General features: G+C 49.5%; 1 protein-coding gene across 17 annotated transcripts in view; it reads left to right on the top strand.

Moving 5' to 3' along the window:
• Nucleotides 1-20,014, top strand: part of PTPRS (protein tyrosine phosphatase receptor type S) — a 422,866-nt gene that overhangs the window by 234,428 nt on the left and 168,424 nt on the right. For all 17 annotated transcript variants that reach the window (XM_060232878.1, XM_060232884.1, XM_060232883.1 and 14 more), the window contains exons 3-5: nt 7,562-7,707; nt 8,363-8,504; nt 17,362-17,550. In XM_060232878.1, the coding sequence (XP_060088861.1) occupies nt 7,562-7,707; nt 8,363-8,504; nt 17,362-17,550 (477 nt within the window). The remainder of the gene's footprint in view (nt 1-7,561; nt 7,708-8,362; nt 8,505-17,361; nt 17,551-20,014) is intronic.

Below are 20,014 nucleotides of genomic sequence, written 5' to 3'. Positions count from 1 at the left end.
TTCAGATCCTCACTAAGCCAAAATCACTGGGTGATTTTGGACCGGTTTCCATCTCTCACATCCTACCTCTAAATGTGGAACAGGAGAGGAGAGGAGAACCTTTCAGCTGCAAGGACATTATAGCACCTATTTTATCTATTTTTAACTAATTTATTTATGTAATTGATTGTATTTAAAATTGTTGTTTATATTGTTTTATTTGAATCATCGAATTCCATGTCTGTGAGCCGCCCTGAGCCTGCCTTTGGCGGGGGAGGGCGGGATACAAAAATAAAGTTGTTGTTGTTATTATTATTATTATTATATGTGCAGTTATGGAAGCAAGATAAAATACCAGAAAAATGGGACTGGATTGTTAAAGTTATGTCATGGAGTGAAATGGATAAACTTACAAGAATCTTAAAAGACTATGATTTGGATAGCTTTAAAATGGACTGGGGAAAATACAGAAGATATATAGAAAAAGAATGGAAAATAAAAGGACATTGGGCAATTTTTGATAACAATTAGGTATTAAAATATTAAAATGAAGAACAAAGGTGTACAATAACAATGAAGATAAGGTTATGTATTAGTAATATTAGAAATATGTATTTTCTTGAAGAATAACAATTTTATATTTCTATTTTTATGTTTTATATTTCAATTTTATATTTCTATTTTTAAGTTTCTTAAGAGATAAGGTTACCTTCTTTTTATAAGTATTTTAATCAAATGACACCGGCGGTAGTCAAGATATAGGGGGGAAGTAAGGGTGGAAAATAGCGATGTATGAGATAGATCATGAGTATATTAATGTTTTATTGAATTTGAATATCATATGTTGCTAAAATAAAAGTGTTGCAATAGGAGAGGAGAACAATGCTGCCAAGAGCTCTTGGAAGAGGAAGGCAGAGTAAAAATGTACAAGATGGGTGCGCCCAGACTTCGTAGCTGGAAGTGCGTCGTGTGCAGAGTTGTCTCCAACCCAAAGAGCCCCGGACTGCCTGAGCTTTCCATCCCTGGCCTGAGGCCTGCACTGCAGGGAGGCTGGCTGCATCCTCTGGGGCTTCAAGGTTGGACCCACCTGCCAGCCACAAGCCCCACTTCGCATCTATATCCAGTCTTCACCAAACCTGGAGGGCCGGCAGAGGAGCCAGCTGGAGATTCATGGCAAGTTTGGCATCTGTAGCCTGCAGGAAGGCCTTTCCACCATGCCACGAACCTGTGGGCCGGTTTGTTCAATGGAAAGGTTTCTGCAGGTTTGTGGTTCATGAACTCGCACAAACCTCCGTGAACCACCGTTTTCCCGGTTTTTGCCCATCTGTAGTATTGTCTACTCAGACTGGCAGTGGCTCTCCAGGATCTTAGGCACATCACGTACTGCCAGATCTTTTAACTGGAGATACCAGGAATTGAACCTGCGACCTTCGGCATGCCAAGAAAATGCTCTACCACTGAGCCACAGCACCCCCCCCTTCTGCTAGCCTACATCAGAGGGTTGTCGTGAGAAGAGAGGAGGGGAGATGCATGGATGCTGCTCTGGGCTCCTTGGGGGAAGGGTGGGATAAAAATGGGGTGGGGCCTGCAAGAGAGGAGCAAATGGCTGAGCCCCTTGTGGTCCTAACCACAGGTGGTCTCTGGAGTAGCCTTCTTAGTTTCTTTCACTGCATGTTTATCTTCCCTGTATTTCACAGAGTGCACTTCACGTGAGCGTCAAACTCATTTGTTATGAGGACTGAGTCTGACATAAACAAGACCTTGTTGGGCCGGGCCATGTGGGTACCTATTTAAGATTTGGTAGCAGAGATATAAACTTTTTAGAGGACACAGACAAACACGATTAAAGGGTTTTTAAAAAAGAAAACTTAAAATAAAATATGCCTAAAATGTTAGCACTCGTTTGTCTTAAAGGTGCTTTCTTTGTATCTCTCCCATGGGATCCAGGGAACTGGGCAAAGGAACCTCTGGCTCTTTCCCTCCATCCCCAGGGGACCAGGAGGGGGAGGAGCCTCAACCAGTGGAAAAAAATAAGAGGTTTTGCTCTGTAGCTCCTGTGCAATTGAGCAAGCCTGGCAAAGCAAGTTGAGATGCAGAAAGAGGCAAGAGGGAGGGAGAAGGAAGCCGACAAGAGCCAGTTGCTCAGGGGCCTGATTCAGCCCCCGGGCCACACGTTTGACACCCCTGGTAGATTGTTCTCTCTCTCTCTCTCTCCCCCCCCCCCCCCACACACACACATACTTTTTAATTTATATACGTATTTATTTATTTTGCTTTACATCACCCATAGTCCCTCTTTCTCACTTGGACTCGAGGTGGACCATGCAGAGTGAGTCGATATAACCGACTGACATGGTGGGGTATTAAATAAACAGCAGCTTTGCAAGGTAGTGTGACCTGAGGAAAGCAGGCTGGCACATTTCACAGCAGAGTGGGGATTTGAACTCTGCTCTCCCCGCCCCCAGTGCCATGGTCTCCTTATACCCAGCTCCGCAGCTGTTAGCTCCAACCCGGAAGGACGATATCAGCTGGATTCAGGCGGCTGTTTTGAATCTTGCTTCTGTGGCTGGGAAGGGGGAATCACTTTCTGTCCTCCTGTCATTCCCCGCTCTCTTCCTCCGTGCTGTCTCCTCCGGGCTTGTTAGTTTAAAATTTACTGAAATATTTAAATGGCAAAGTCGCAGCTGTGCTGTCTTCCTTTCTGATCATAAAGCCGCCTTCTGTCATTCTGGAGGAAAGAGAGGGCCCTGGCACAGCTGCGAACTGTGCGTTTTCCTTGTGCAAACCATGAGCCGGTGGAGTGTGGCAGAGCAGTTTTGGAGTTGGGGGGGCCCACCTGCTGGGGGAGAGACCGCCCCACCCAACCCTTCATGTTCCTGCATAAGCCGAGGGGATCTATAGCAAGGGGAAGCCACCAACACGCACCACGGGGCTCCCTTCAAGTGCTTTGTGATACTCTCAGTTCCACCCTGTCACATGTAGTGTGACCTGTGGCACTCGGCAGACTCTGCAAATAGAGGGAGGTGTGATTTCCCCATGGCTGGGTCACCCAGGAGCAGGATCAACAGTCCCACCCCCACTTTTCTCCTCTCCTGATCTCATTCACCCTTATAGGGAAAAGACAAGCAAAGTCCTCAGAGTGAGGGGGAGCATCTGTTAATTCCATCTTTAAGATCATAAGAGAAGCCATGTTGGATCAGGCCAATGGCCCATCCATAGAATCATAGATAGAATCATAGAGTTGGAAGGTACCTCCAGGGTCATCTAGTCCAACCCCCTGCACAATGCAGGAAACTCACAAATACCTCTCTCTCCCCCACAAATACCTCTAGTCCAACACTCTGTGTCACACAGTAGCGAAAACCCGCGTGCCATCTGGAGGTCCACCAACAGGACCAGAACTCCAGAAGCCCTCCCACTGTTGCCCCCCATACGCAAAGAATACAAAACATCATTGCCCTAGACAGAGTGTTCCATCTATACCTTGTGGCTAATAGCTACTCATTGGCGTCTCCTCTTAAGAACATGTGAAGCCCTTCTGGGTCAGGCCAGTGGCCCATCCAGTCCAACACTCTGAGTCACACAGTGACCAAAACCCAGGTGCCATCAGGAGGTCCACCAGCAGGGCCAGAACTCCATAATTCCTCCCACTGTTGCACTTCAAGCACCAAGAATACAGAACATCACTGTCCCAAACAGAGAGTTCAATCTATGCTTATGGCTCATAGCCACTCAGGGACCTCCACTCCATATGTTTATCCAGTCCCCTCTTTGAATCATGGAATCATAGAGTCAGAAGGGTCCTCCAGGGTCATCTTGTAGCCACCACCACTTCTTTCAGCAGTGAGATGGGCTGTGCCTTTCCCATATAGAGGAACAGTGTGCGTATGCATAGAGCGTACAGAAATGTATTTCCTATACAAACATTTACACACCTGTGGTCTAAAGTGAGAGGATGACAAAAACTGAACATAAGACGCAAAAGTCCAATATCCTGATGAAAGGAACTTTGACTCACAAAAGCTTATACTTTGAGAAGTTGTTTAGGTCTTTAACATGCTGCTGGACTCTAATCTTGTTTGAACCTGAGCAAATAAATTACTTTGCCCTGCTTTAGAGCATCATGCAAATGCCACATTGTCATTTCTGCTTCCATAGAGCTCCCCTTTGGTGGAGAGCACTTCCTCTCTGTCTCTTCCGCCCCCTTTACTAATGACATCCTGAGCTGTTCTGGAGAGGTTTTCCCCAGCCCCAGTCTGCACCCCCTCCCCTCTCTTCCTGTCTCCTCTCTTGAGAAGCGGCTGCTTGCAGGTTTTGCAAAACTCCCATCTTCAGGGTTCAGCTTCTCTCTGGGGTCCCTACAAGTTAAACCTCTGAGTGGGGGATGGAAATGTTTTATATCCGGTACACAAGTCCATAAATGCATGTGCACAAACACACAGCATGCTCTGCACAACTGGTGCATTGCAGCTATCCGAGCATATTTGGAACTGTGTTCTGCTGAATCTAGCCTGGCCATCTCTTTCTACCAACCGGATGCCTCAGAAGGCCACGATGCAGAGACAGAGTCTGAACCTGTTGCTGTCCTCTACCAACTTCCTCTATCAGGGATGTCAAACTCATTTGTTATGAGGGCCAGACCTGACATAAATGAGACCTTGTTGGGCCTGGCCATGCTGGGCCATGTGTGTACCTATTTATTATTAGGTGGCAGAGATATAAACTTTATCAAGGACACAGAAAAACACAAGGGGAAAAAACTTAAAACATGCTTAAAATGTTAGCACTTGTTTTTCTTAAAGGTGCTTTCTTTGTCTTTCTCCCATGGGATCCAGGGAACTGGGCAAAGGAAGCTCTGGCTCTTTCCTTCCTTCCCCAGGGGACCAGGAGGGGGAGGAGCCTCAGCCATTGGGGGAAATAGAGGCTTTGCTCTGTAGCTCCTGTGCGATTGAGCAAGCCTGTGATGCAGAAGGAAGCAAGAGAGAGGGAGAATAAAGCAGATGACAGCCAGTTGCTTGGGGGCCTGATTTGGTCCCTGGGCCACACGTTTAACACTTCTGCTCTACCTGTTGCTGTCCTCTCCCAATCTCCTGCATGGAGCAGGGGGTTGGACTAGATGACCCTGGAGGTCCCTTCCAACTATATAATTATGTGATTCTAACAACTAGTCTCTTCAGGTATGCTGCCTTTGAACATGGAGGTTCCAACTAGTCAAGCCGTGAGAGAATGAAAGCTGGGGATTCAGAGAACCTTCTACACCCACAGTTATGGCGGTGCATTCATATAATATTTTGGTGCTCACTTATTTAAAAAAAACTGGTGGTGATCCCTGCAAAGGGATCAGGGCAGGGAAGCTACGGGGGAAACGGCCATGTGGAAGTCCATCGCCACTGTACTTTCTCAGCAGCAGCATCGAATCCTATCCCTGTGTGGAAGACACCAGTAGTGAGTTCCTGTCTGGGCATGAACAGTGGCCATTGGCAGGCCAGAACCTCTGGCTGTTGTGAATCCAGCTGCCTCCCATGGAGGCCAATTAGAAAACAGGGATGCTAGTCCACAGCTGGGGTGGGGGATTCCCAATTTTTGGCTCCCCCCCCCCCACACCAGCCAGTTGTCTGCAGCCCCACTTGAAAAGAGCAGGCACTTTTGCAGCTTGCAGGGCAGGTATGCACAGCACCCGCTCTTTTCTAGTGGGGCTGCCCACTTCTGCCCCACAAATGCCAAATTTGCAGCTTGCAAGGCAGGCATGCATGACACCCTCTCTTTGCAAGTGACGAATTCGTGGCTCGCAGGGCAGGCATGCACCTCGTTTTCCTCCCCAATCATTTAAAAGGAAGGTTCCCTTTAAAGGATTGGATAAAAGTGGGAGGCATGCACTGCAACGCTGTGTCCCCAATGTGATGACATCACTCAGTGATGTCATCATGTTGGGGACAGCCCCTTTGCCGGAACATCCCCAAATCCCCCCACCGGGAGAAGATGAGACCTGGTAACCCTAAGAAAAGAGGCAGAGGCTTCCCCTACCTTTCTTTAGCAACTCCCCTGTCCTTTAACCCCATTTCTAGGTGGAAATTAGCTGGTAGGGAGAGAGAAGAAACCAATTGGCTGAGACAAGCAGCCACCAGTGATGGTCCATCTAGTCCAGCATCCTGCCTCACACAGTGGCCAACCAGTTCCTCTGGAGGGCCAACAACAGAGCATAGAGGCTGAGGCCTTCATAAGAACATGAGAAGAGCCCTGCTGGATTAGATCAGTGGTCCATCTAGTCCAGCATCCTGTCTCACACAGTGGCCAACCAGTTCCTCTGGAGGGCCAACAAGAGCATAGAGGTCTTCATAAGGATATCAGAAAAGCCCTGCTGGATCAGACCAGTGATGGTCTGTCTAGTCCAGCCTCCTGTCTCACACAGTGGCCAACTATAATTCCTCTAGAGGGCAACTACAGTGCATGGAGGCCTGGTTCTGGGATTCAGAGGATTAGGGCTTCTGAATGTGGAGGTTCCCCTCTGCCGCCACAGCTAGCAGCCACTGATAAAACTTATTCTCCATTTTCCCTTTAATGCTGTCTATTCCTGTTGCCATCATAATATCCTCTGGTAGCAAATTCCACATTTTAATTACTCTCTGGTTAAAGTAGCCTTTAGCAGTTTTGCACTTTAATTTTTTAAAATTCTATTTTTTAATTAATAAGGTGTTAATATTGATAATGTGTTACATGGCTTCAATGTACACAAGGTGTTACAATTGTGGCCACTCCGTTTTCTTCTGACTGCGCTTTGAAGCTATTCTGTTCTAAGTCTCTAGACTCCCTTCTTGTCAGAGGCCAGCTTAGCCCTGACCGTGTGTGCCACAATGTCTTCTGGGACCTTCTTGGGTCAAATCCAGCAACTGTTTTTCTGGCCATATCCATGACAAAATGAACATGCATGCAGTCCTTTTCCAGAGGGAGATAAGAAAAAGACTGCTGAATTGCAACTGATGCTTCAACAATGCAGCCTCCTGGACTGAATCAAGACTTAGATTTCTTGTCTCATTATCAATGCTGATTTCTCCATGCCTACTACCTCTCTGCATATCACTCCTAATCCAGTCACACCTGCTGTTGTCATTCAGCATCTGAAATCATTTTCTAGTATACAGAACCAGTGGACTCACATTCTGACTATCTGAAGAAGTGAACAGTGACTCACAAAAGCTCCTACCCTGCCACAAATGTTGTTAGTTTTCGGGTGTTACTGAGCTCTTGCTTTTTTCTAGCAAATGCAGTGGTTTTTAGAAATAAAGGAAGCAGGAGGACAGGACTAATTTAGTCATAGGGAACATAGTTGTGTGCCGGACTCAGCCAGCTTGCAGTGTGGAGGTTATGAGATTATGTTGTCTTCCTTGGATCCATTCCACTAGCTATAGTGGGGGGTTTTGTGTTCTGCCTTATGCTTCAGGGGAAACTGGAGGAATGCTCCACTGCTAGGGAAACAGATCTCTGGATCCAACCCATTCATTGTTGTTAATTACCCTTCCAACTTAATAAAATGTCTTTCTCTCCCCCACCCTTTTGTGTCTCTTCCCTTCCTCTTGCCTCAAAGGTCCCCCAGTATTTATCAAGACCCCCGTGGACCAGATCGGGGTCTCCGGAGGGGTGGCTTCCTTCGTGTGCCAAGCAACCGGAGACCCAAAGCCTCGTGTGACCTGGAACAAGAAGGGGAAGAAAGTGAACTCACAGCGGTTCGAGGTGAGCATTAGTTGCAGAGGCTGGATTTGAAACCAGCAGATGAGAAGCTGCTGGGCTCCATGCAAGAAAGAGAGAGAGAGAGATACTGAGGGTCCTCTCTGGGGTTAAAAACAGGTCAGACTTGGACAAGGAAGACCCAGGTTCAAATCCTGATTGTCCGGGGATCTCATCTTAGCATGAGCACAACAGCAACATCACAGCAGGTCTGCCTTGCAACAGCTGTGGTTCTTCGTCAAGAGTTCTGAGCTCGGCCTCCTGCATGGGTGGGAGTAGAATGTCTCCCTAGAGACACTCCATGTTGTGAAGTGTGCATGCCCGGAGAAGGTGGAGGGAAGTGTGGGTTGATCTTCCGTAGCTTGCTGATATGAGGGAAGCTTCCTTCGCTGGCCTCTCCACAATTCCCTCTTTTTGGCCAGGATCTGTTTGTGTCACTCTAGATGGATTCCAGCGGGGATATCAGCAGTTGACTGCCTGTTGCTATTCTGACCTTGAATGAAGCTGGGCCAGGTGCCCTCTGCAAGATGTCCGCTTCAGTTTGAGGAATAAAGTTGAGCAGCAACATGCTCTTTGCAAGAGGTTCGCACGCAATCCTTGTATGCGATGCTGTGCTCAGTGTAATTTCACTTCGGTGCCTCTCTCTCTCTGTCCACCACAGACAATTGAATTTGATGAAGGTGCCGGTGCCGTCCTGCGGATCCAGCCCCTCCGCACCCCCAGAGACGAGAACATTTATGAATGCATCGCCCAGAACACTGTTGCTGAGATCACCGTCACTGCCAAACTCACTGTCTTGAGAGGTAACTCCTGTGTGTCTGGCTCTCTCTCCTGTCAGTCCTAAATGTTCTTGCTTAGCAGTCAGTGGGAGTGACTTCTGACTTAAACCTGCCTACATTGTGTGATTGCCATTCCCGAAATGAGGATTTGGGCATCTATAAGCAGAAGATGATATTGGATTTATACCCCGCCCTGTACCCTGAATCTCAGTGGCTCACAATCTCCTTTCCCTTCCTCCTCCACAACAGACACCCTGTGAGGCGGGTGGGGCTGAGAGGGCTCTCCCAGAAGCTGCCCTTTCAAGGACAGAGTCTCAGATTGGCCTACAATCTCCTTTCCTTTCCTCCCCCACAACAGGCACCCTGTGAGGTGGGTGGGGTTGAGAGAGCTCTCACAGAAACTGCCTTTTCAAGGACAGAGTCTCAGAGTGGCCTGCAAACTCCTTTCCTTTCCTCCCCCACAACAGACACCCTGTGAGGCAGGTGGGGCTGAGAGAGCTCTCCCAGGAGCTGCCCTTTCATGGACAACTCCGTGAGAGCTATGTCTGACCCAAGGCCATTCCAGTAACTGAGCTACTGTGGTGTCGTGGTTAGAGGTAGAGTGTTGGACTAATGGGAGACCCAGGCTGGAATTGCCACTCTGCTGTGGAAGCTTGCTGGGTGATCTTGGGCTGCTCACATGCTGCCAGCCTAACCCACCATTGAAGGTGCCACCATCATACTGCCCTGTGTGTAGTTGTGGTCATCACACCTTGAGAAAGATATGATAGAGCTTGAAAAGGTAGAGGAGAGAGCAACCGAAATGATCAGAGGGCTGGAGCAGCTGCTCTATGAGGATCGGTGAAAATGTTTCAGGGCTGTTTAGCCTGGAAAAAAGAAGAGTAAAGGGAGGCATGACAGAGGTCGGTACAATTCTGCATGGTGTAGAGGAGAGGGTGGGCAGGAAGAAGCTTTTCTTCCTCTCCCGTAAAACTAGAAGCAGGGCTCCTTCGCGGAAGGGGGGGAGACTCAGGACAGACTCATTTGTGGTGTGCATGAACCAGCCAATCCAGAGGTGGCTTCTAGGGCATAGAGGCCTTCCAGCCACCTCTGCACATGTCCCTTAGGTGGGCATGGGAAATGCTGGATTCTGCAGAACATCCAGACCAGGGGAGGAAGCTCTTTTTGCAAAGGAGAAGTATTCCGTGTGGGCTCAGGAGCACGCTGCTGTCCGTTCTTCTGTGTTTAAGAAGCTGCTTTCTCCCTGTGAGGAAAAATGAAAATTCTGCACGTGGCCCTTGGTGGCCCTCACCTGGATGGCCCAGGCTAGCCCAGCCTCATCAGATCTCAGAAGCTAAGCAGGGTCAGCCCTGGTTAGTATTTGGATGGGAGACCACCAAGGAAGCCCAGGGCTGCAGTGCAGAGACAGGCAATGGCCAGCCACCTTTGTTCATCTCTGTCTTAACCTGGATGGCCCAGGCTAGCCCAATCTCATCAGATCTCAGAAGCTAAGCAGGGTTGGATGGGAGTCCATCGAGGAAGCCCAGGGCTGCTACGCAGAGGCAGGTGATGGCAAACCCACCTCTGTTGGTCTCTTGCCCTGACCGGGATGGCCCAGGCTGGCCTGATCTCAAAAGCAAAGCAAGGAGACCCACCCCCAGGGAAGCCCAGGGCTGCTACGCAGAGGCAGGCGATGGCAAAGCACCTCTGCATGTCTCTTGCCTGGAAAACCCTGCAGGGTTGCCAGAAGCCAGCTGTGGCTTGACGGCACTTCACATGCACACAACTCTGGCAGCAAAAGTCTTGTCGTCCTAAATGTCAGCCCTAATGAAACTTGTTGGGAAGATGGACAAGAGAGTCTAGGCTTCTGGCTTCTGGGATCAAAAGCCAGGCAGAGCCCAAGAAGAGGTCAGGAGGCGGCACCTCCAGGGTTTGGCTAGGAACTCGGCTGCGCACTGAGGTGTCTGCCTTCTCCTGTGGCTGGTTGAGTGCCAGGGCAAAGAGCTGCAGTGGCAGAGGCTTTTCCCCCGCTGAGGGGAGCCATGGCTGCTCATCTGCCTGCAACCTGTCAAGTCTCTGGGAATGACAGCTGATCTCCAGACTACTGAGACCAGTTTCCCTGGAGAAAACAGGCACCACAAAAGTGCCTTTACGTCATTAGACCCTGCTAAGGTCCCTCTCCTCCCCAAAGTCTGCCTTCTGCAGGCCCCACCCCCAAATCTCCAGGAATTTCCCAACCTGGAGTTGGCAACCCTATATGGGACATCAAAAGTCTGGGAAAGGAAAGGTCCCCTGTGCAAGTACCTGTCGTTTCTGACTCTGGGGTGACGTTGCTCTCACGACGTTTTTACAGCAGACTTTTTACAGGGTGGTTTGCCATTGCCTTCCCCAGTCATCTACACTTTCCCCCCAGCAAGCTGGGGACTCATTTGACCGACCTTGGAAGGATGGAAGGCTGAGTCAACCTGGAGCCGGCTACCTGAAAACCCAGCTTCCGCCAGGGATTGAACTCCGGTCATGAGCAGAGCTTAGGACTGCAGTGCTGCAGCTAGGACACTCTGCCCCACAGGGCTCTTTATCAAAAGTCTGACTTTTACATTTATTTTTAACATGCCAAAGGTGGCAACTAGATCTCAGATCAGAGAAAGGCAACTCTAAATAGTATAGAGCAGGGGTGGCCAAACTTGCTTAATGTAAGAGCCGCATAAAATAAATGTCAGATGTTTGAGAGCCACAAAAAGGAGGGAGGGGGGGAAAACAATTTTAAATGCATTCTCCCAAGCTGCTGGCTGGCTTGGCTTATTTAAAGAGACAGCTGCCTTCTCCAAGCTGGCTGAAAGGGTGGTGGGGGCTTCGAGAGCCACACAATATGTCTGAAAGAGCCACATGTGGCTCCCGAGCTACAGTTTGGCCACCCCTGGTATAAAGACTGATAAAAACTTGGGTAATTGAAAGAGATTCTTTAGTCTTGATTTCTCTGTGCTGCTTTTCCTTCTGCCTTTCCGTATGGAAGTATGCAGGCACACATACACACACGTCTCTCTCCTTTCTCAGACAAAGTGATCCTTTTGACCTTTCTTGGCTTTCGGGCAGTAAAGATCTGGCTTTGCTTTCCTGGTGCTAGACTCATTTGTAACTGCTGGGGAGAGTTAAAAGCACAGAGAACGAATCTATTAACCTCTGCTTTTCACAAAGGGAGCAAGAGCCCTGCCTTTCTGCTCCTCAGCTCTGGCTCTCTTTTCTCTGCTGTCGTTTCTCCTCCTTTGATTCATCCCTCCCTTTTCCTTCCCTTTCCTTTTGCCCTTTGCTCCCTTTTCTGATTCCCCCCTCAACACCAGCAGTGGTTTTACCTTCTCTCTGGAAGGGACCCCAGAGAAACAAAGATTTGCAGCAGCAGATGGGGGGGGGAGAGGGGGGCTTTTAATTAAATGCACCAAAAGGAATTCTCAGACAAAAAGAAGTTCATTGTTGGGATGAGCTTCCGGTGGGTGGGGGGAATAAATGTGTGCCCCAATTCCAGGAAAGTGAAGGAAGACTGAGAAATGGGCTGTGGGATTCAATTTTCATTTTTTTAAAATAGAGTTTTAGTCCTTCTGGATTGGAAAAATGTGCTAGAAATTGTGTGGACAGCACCAGGTTAGATTTCGGACTCCAGAGGACTTGTGGGATGAGATTTCTTGTGATCAGGGGCTGTGAGGATTGAGTGACTTGAATACATAAGAGAATTCATGCCAGTTAATTTGCCAAAATTCAATTTCAACAAGATTGGTTGGGATATACAGATTTTTTTTTTTGCGGAGGGGTGGGGGGGAGGTTTGGCAAAACTGGCCTCTTTACCAGTTGGGTTCCTAACCCAAGTAGGAGTCCATGGTGTCATGGCAAGGGTGTCTGACTAGGTTCTGGGAGAGCCAAGTTCAGATCGCCATTCTTCTGTGGAAGTTTGCTGGATGACCTTGGGCCAGTCACGCACTCAGCCTCGCCCACCTCACAGGGTTGTTGTGAGGGTGAAAGTTAGGAGAGGCAAACAGTGCAGGCTGCTTAGGGGAGATGGGCAGAATAGAAGGGAAGTAAACTGGTCCGGACCTGGGGACAGGGGGACTCTTCAGAGTCTGTGTTCTTGTCTTTTGGAGGTGTCTGACTTCTGCAGTCCTCCTCCCAACAAGATGGATACTGTTCTGCTTTCCTAAGCAATGCCAGCCCTTGTTGCTGTCATGGGGCCTCAGGCCATAGCGGGGGAGGGAGCTGTGGGTGGCAACAATTTCGTTCCTGCATGGTATTACATATCCTGGGTTGATGTTGGTTGTGGATATTGTTGAGTAGAGCCTGTAAAACACAGCCTGTGTAGGGCCAGAGTGGGGCAGTGATAAGAGGGTCAGACTGAAGTTCTGGGAGAGTGGGGTTCACATTCTGCCATGGGAGCTTAATGAGAGATCTGGGGCCAGTTGCCCTGTTGCAGTCTAGCCAGCTTCTTGGGGCTTCTCGGGGGTCACCTGGCATTGTAGGCCCAGCAATGAAGCTTAAATGTCCCATCCCAGAGGGGAGAAAATAGTCTTGCAGCTCAGCTACAAGCCCTGATAGCTGAATGGAACCTCAATATTTGGAGGCAGTATTACTTGGGCTGCCAGATCCTGGGGCTGAGCATCAGGGAGGGCGCCACCTCTGTGTGTTTGTGCGTGTGTGCGTGTCCAGAAGACATTTGTGGTCACGATCTGCAAGCAGGATGAGTGCCTATGACCAGATGGATTCTTGAATGTGATCCTTGGCCAGGCGAAAAAAAAGCCTTTGAGAGAAATTTGTGGGAGTGAGCCTTGTGAGCTGTGACAGAACCTCCATGGTTAGAGGCAGTCATGCTGAATACCTGCTTCTGCGAATAAACCACAGGAGAATGCAGCTGCTTTTGGGATGATCCTGTGAGTTTCCTGGAAACATCTAGCTGACCACCAGTGGTGTGATCCAGCTGAGCTCTTCTGATGATCTTATTGAAAGAGGTCACAGACAAATTTAAGGAGGGGGGGTTAGCTCCATCTAGCTCCATTTGGCAGCCAATTAGCCAGATGAAGCCTCCATCCCATCACAGTGTCAGAAGAGGCCATAGAGGCCATCTATTCCAGCCCACCATAGGAAATGCTAAACTAGAGCATCTCCAAAAAGGTGGCTACTCAGCCTCTGCTGTAAACCTCTAGTGAGGCTACCCCGTGAAGACTAGTGAGTGCAGAACAGTGTGGAACTATTATTTATAGTGATTAAACTTCTGTTCATGCCATCTGAAATCACATCGGCCTTTCTTGTTGCTGCGTCACGCACGTGACTCATGTGCAACTGTGACTGCCCACAATCTTGAGATCCCTTTGACATGCGCTGCTGCTGAGCCCAGGTATCTCCATAGCCCCTCCCTCTGCTTCCATTTCTTTTTGCCTAAATGCAGTACAGTCCCCTGCTAGGGGGTCATCCCCTTTGCACCCATTTGTGGTTAGCCCCATAAAGAAAAATGATGATTGACCTGTGGTCTGATCACTGGGAGTGGCTTGCTCATTCTCTTGGAAAATTGGAGCTAGATCAAGATGGGTGGCTGTGCTGCTCTGTCTGTAGTAGCAGAAAGGAACCAGAGTCCAGCAGCACCTTAAAGACTAGCAACTTTTGTGAGTCATCTGAAGAAGTGAACAGTGACTCACACAAGCTCACACCCCACAACATATTGTGTTAGTCTTTAAGGTGCTGTGGGACTCTTGTTCTTTTTTCTTGGGAAACTGGAGCATTGCATGGCTGAGATCCCCACATATCCTACCAGATCTACACACTGGAAAATCCAGGTGGTGAATGATGAGGAAGGCCCAATATCCAGTCACACGTAGACCCTTTCTCCCTGGCTGCAACTGTCGCAGGATCCTCTCGGTCTTTGTATCAGTGAGACCTCCGGGACTGGCGTCCTCCGCCGATCTCATCTCCAATCTGATCACGCCTCCAGCCGCGGTTGTTTTAATTAAACTCCGAGGAATTCTGCACAATGTGGCACAAGATTAACATTTTTGTTTAATTAGAAACACTCGGTAATAATAGTTGTTGCAGGCCTCCCTCCCCCCCCCTCACTCTCCTCCTCCCGCACATATAATAGACACCCTGCCTGTCAAGAGGGGCTGTTCTATCTCTTGGCAGATTAATTAGTTCATGAAATTAACGAGCGCCCGTTTGGGGGCCAAGGAGGGGCGGCCTCAGCCCGGAATAGGCAAATCCACAACTCTAGCAGATGATGTCACCTCCAGCCAATCGGGTGTGAGCCCTCATCCCCTCAGTGGGAGATGCAACAGCCTGTGCTCGGAGTAAATAACACAGACAATGGTGTGCGGTGCAGAGGCTGTAACTCAGCGGAGGAGCATGTGCTTCTCATGCAGAAGGTCCCCAGTTTGATTCCCAGCAGCTGCAGTTCACAGATCTCTGGGGACAGGCAGCGAGGAAGACCTTTCTCTGCAGGGCAGAGTAAAAGTGGAGCTTGGATGATCCGACTTGTTCAGCAGCTTCCTGCATGTTCTTGCTGATCTCTCCCCAGTGCTCGCGATCGTCCTGCGGATTCCAGATGCTTATTAATCAAGAGGGAATCCTCTTCCTGCGCTGCCTGCAGGGAGCTCACGGATGGCTCTCCCCTCCCCCTTTTAGTCTTACACAGGGGGGAGGGGGTTGTGCATATTAGGCCACACCCCCCCTGATGTGGCCAATCCTCCAACAGCTTACAGAAGGCCCTGTAATAAGAGCCCTGAAAGCTCCTGGAGGATTGACTACATAAGAGGGGTGTGGCCTATTATGCAAAGGAGTTCCTGCTACAGAAAAAGCCCTGGTCTTACGACCACTGCGAGGTGGGTAGCAGTCAGGCCTCTGCTCCCTCTAGCCCAGGATTTGCAAATCAGGGATGCCAGCCTCCAGGTGGGACCTGGGGATCCCCTGGAATTACAGCTCATCTCTGGATTACAGAGTCCACTTCACTGGGTGCCGGGGAGGGGGGGTGGACTTTGTGACCTTGTATCTCACCGAAGCCCCTGTTGTCCCCAGGTCCCACCCCAAAACCAACCTGGAGTTGGCAACCCTATCCCCTCACCCCCTGCTGGTGCCCAGGGGGACCTGGCAGCCTTATCCTTCCAGCACTGGGCTCCTTCCTATCATCCCCACTTTAGACCTTAGAATCCTAGAGTTGGATGAGACCTCCAGGGTCATCTAGTCCAACCCCCTGCATGATGCAGGAAATTCACAAACACCTCCCCCCCCACACACACACACACCTGGGCCATGTCTGTGAGGCAGAAGTTGCCATTTTACTCTATTGTTTACTATTGTTACTCTGTAATTTTAGATTTTATATATTTTAAATTGGTTTTTTACTGTTGATTGTTTTTATGATGTAACCTGCCCTGAGCCTGTTCTATGGGAAGGGCGGGCTAAATAAATTCCCAGTGACCTCTACTCTGTGCCCAGAAGATGGCAACCCCCCCCCCCCCAGTATCCCTTGCCAAACAGGCCTGGAGAAAAATTCCTGACTAAGCCCAAAGTGAAAATCAGCATTTCCCTGGGCATGTAAGACAGGGTCAGGAGAACTAATCACTGATGCAACCCTTCCTGCCCTTTCTAAACAAGAATTCCCTGCCCCAAGGAGCATACAACTTACAGTCTGAGAGAAGGCAAGGGAGAGGAAAATAATACTGACATGCAGTGCCAGTGTTGTTAGCGGCTAGAGTACAGGACTAAGATCGGGGAGAATTGAGTTCAAATCCACACTCTGCCATGATGCTCACTGGGTAAATGTGAGACCAGCCTACCTCACAGTGTGGTTGTGATGGTAAAATGGGTGGTGGTGAGCATCTCGAAGGGAGCATGGGTGTGACTGGCAGGCCCCATTCCACCTCTCTCAGAATGCAACCATTGAAAGTTGACAAAACGTTGAATGGCGGCAGTTAGGAGATGGAGTCTGGGAGTGAAACAGAATGAGGAAAAAAGAGAGTTAGTGGCTGAGAGGGTGAGAAGAGTTAATGACTGAGAATTCAAGTATTGAGAAATGTATTCATGTACATCTATTGCTCCAATGTTGTTTAAAGTTTTCAGTACATGTTAGCACCCTAGAGACTAACAAGATTTTGGGAGAATGAGCTTTCAAGACTGAAGGCTGCCTTTGTCAGAGCCTTGATTCTCAGAAGCTCCTACCGTGGAAATCTTGTATGCCGCTGCATTTGAACCCAGTTTGTCTACTACCCTCTGAAATGATCCTGAATATTTCATCCCTGCTGACTGAGAGCACCTTGTCTCAGGGAAGAAAACCATGCACAAAAATCAGCCTGGCCTCAGCCTGTATATTCACTGCCCGAGGATGTAGTGATGGCCACAGGAATCAACAGCTGTAAAGGGGGATTAGAGACATTCATGGAGGGCTGCTCTATCAGTGGCTCCCAGCCCTGGTGACTGAGGGGAACTTCCACATTCAGAGGCACGAAGCCTCTGAGTCCAAGAGCCAGGAGGCCACATCAGCGGAAGGCCTCCGCCTCTAAGCTCTGTTGTTGGCCATCCAGGGGAACTGGTTGACCCACTGCGTGAGACGGGATGCTGGACTAGATGGATCACCAGCTGATCCAGCAGGGCTCTTCTGGGTCATGGGGGGAGGGATATGTGGGGCAGAAAAATAAGGGAGGAATGGGAGAATATGGAGAGCCTATGAAAGGCAAAAACAAGTAGTAGTGAATAGAAGCAAATGGGCAGAATTAAGGTGGGTGGAAGGATTGGGTTGAACAACAAGAGGGTTGAAGGGGTGGAGGCAACAGACACAGAGGTGTGACGTAACAGGATGTAATCTCCAAAGCAAGCTTAAAACTCAGGCTGAGGGCAAGTTCATCTCCTGATCCCTTTTCCCTGGTTATGTGGCCGACAGAGGACCAGCTCCCACCCGGCTTTCCAAACATCGACATGGGACCCCAGCTGAAGGTGGTGGAACGGACGAGGACGGCTACTATGCTGTGTGCAGCAAGTGGGAACCCAGATCCTGAGATCACGTGGTTTAAGGATTTTTTACCTGTCCATCCCAGCGCTAGCAATGGAAGGATAAAGCAGCTGAGATCAGGTAAGGTGACGTCCTTCATACAGCTGGATAGAATGGAGAGGTGGGTAGAATGTTTGCAGTTGAGGGAAAGGTTTGTGGGTGCAGCTAATGAAGTGCACTCATCTTGCATGCCTGGTGGAAACAGCCGTGAGACACACGCTGATTCTTCACTAGCAGGCTTTGGCTTTCCCCGGCTCAAGTAACAATTCCCCACCAGTTGCTGCATGGATGCATTTTGACCCGTGGCTCCCTCCAGATTCCCTCGCAGCTTCCGAATCTCTGAAAAAGAAGACCAGGAAGCCACGGGGAAAATTAGAGGAAGCCACGGGTCAAAATGTACCTGCGCAGGAGTTGGTGAGAAATCGATCGCTTGAGCTGGAGAAAGCAGAAGGCTGGGGGTGCAGCAACTGCTACTGAGGAATCAGTCTTACCCTGTGCTCAAGAGGTTAATTTTTATGAAGAAATTTCTGTGGGCATCCATGGACAGAAATGTTCCTCCTTTTTTAGCAATTGGCAGTCTGTGCAACTTTGGCAAAACCAGTGAGACTGTGCCCATTTCTTGAGCCACATTGCTGGCACTGGGCGTCTTTCGCATGGCTCTCTGGCTACTTTGAACATGAGGCAGATGTGTCAGTGACCGAAAAGTCACAGCAGATGCTCTGCCCATGGGGGGAGCCCTGCCATCTCCCTGTTGTGTTAGTAGCACAGCAGATGTATGTTCTGTCGAGTCATCTTGCTGGCCTTTGCCCTGCAGAGTTTAAAAAATGGAACTGAAGTTTCTTCCTTTGCTTGTACTGTTTTGAATTTTCTTGAAAACAAAACAGCTGTAAAGCAACTCCACAGAGGGAGGACTGTGTGTGTTTTGGTTGAAACATAGGCACTAGCCAGTCAGTGTTGTGCAGACCTAGATTGCAAAGCATTGAGCTGTTTCAGAGCCTGACCATGGAAAGGGGGAGAACTGCTTGTATTGGACCAGTCATCAAGGTCCTGTAAACTCTTTTCTTTCTTCCTCTGCCACCATTGTAGCTGACCTTACAGATCTAAGCCAATTTCCGTGTCTGTGGCTTGCCCGTGGGAAACCCTGGCAGGGATGCTGGTGGTTCTTCAGCTGAGCCCCAACCGGCCAGCATCTTGTTGCTTGGAAGGGATGGTAAGGGGCTACAGTTGCATCCCCTGCATGCTCCCACATGTGGCCATTTTGGTGGCCTCAGCTGCTGTTCCTGGCAGACACTCCTGTGCTGGCGGTTTGGGGAGACGGGCAGTTTGTCCCCCGGACTTCGCAGGCTGTACAGATCACCACCTGTGGAGAAACTGGCTTTCCTGAGTGTGCCCGGGCCCTTACTGAAGCTTGACTTGGACCTGTCCTTCAAAAGCTATGGCTATTGGGTGCTCCTGGCCTGGCCTGGTAGCCGAGGTGGGGCTCTTCCCAGACATCAGGAGCTCAGCACATTCTCTTGAGACACATGGCCCCTATTTTGTCTGTACAAGGGCAACATTTGCCTTTTGCAGCTTTGGCATGTGCAAATGGAGCACTGGGTTTTCCCAGGTTCTGGTGTGCATGCAGAACACACCCCTTTTCAGGCAACATGGCAACTGTGCGCATTGGAAGAATCTGTGGACAGTTGGCAGACTTCTTGTAAGCATAAGATCTGGGAAAGGTCCCAGGACTCTGTGGGACAAACACACTTCTCATTTCTGCTCCTGTAACATAAATTCTGTGTCTGATGTGGAAGACCAGGAAAGGAGCAGGTGGCGTTTTGGGTCTGGATATTAATAACTGAGGATCAAACTGATACTCGAGCAGGGAGTCTGGGAGGTATCTCTGTACTACTGTTGAACAGAACAAAGTTTGAGTCCAGTGACACCTTTAAACAGGGCTGGGTAGGTGGCTGTCTAGAGCGCCACCTGCCTACAAGTCTCCCGCCCCACCCTGCTGCTCTTGGCTTCCTGGGTCTGTGGAGAGTGGTGGGGTGACGTGTCAGTGTGTGCTCTCCTCTGAGACCGCCTTCCTTTGCAAGGGAAGGTGGGTTCAGAGGAGAGCAACCCCCACCACCACCACTCTTGGCTTCTTGGGTCTGTGCAAACCTGGGAAGTCAAGAACAGGGCAGCACGTCGGTGTGTGCTCCCCTCCAAACCTGCCTTTGGTGGGGTCCGAGGAGCACACAGCTGTCGCCCCCCCAACCCTTACCTTACTGGGGCAGGCTGGGGCGGAGCCTAGGGTGCCAGGAACTCTGGCACCAGCCCTTCCTTTAAAACCAACAAAGTTTAATTCTGGGTATAAGTACTCACACTTCTTCAGATACATACCTCAGATAAATTTCTGTCAGAAGGTTCATATCTGAAGAAGTGTGCTTGTTCATGGAAGCTCACACCCAGAATTAAACTTTGTTGGTCTTATAGGTGCCCCTGGTCTCAAACTTTGTTCTGCCTCTTCAGACCCACCTGAATTGACTGACTGAACAGTCATTCATTCCTGCCCTCCACT

This window comes from Heteronotia binoei, chromosome 2 (genome assembly GCF_032191835.1).
Source record: "Heteronotia binoei isolate CCM8104 ecotype False Entrance Well chromosome 2, APGP_CSIRO_Hbin_v1, whole genome shotgun sequence".
NCBI classification, from domain to species: Eukaryota; Metazoa; Chordata; class Lepidosauria; order Squamata; family Gekkonidae; genus Heteronotia; species Heteronotia binoei.
The sequence above is the reverse complement of the archived record's forward strand: the minus strand, read 5'-3'. Positions and strand labels throughout refer to the sequence as shown.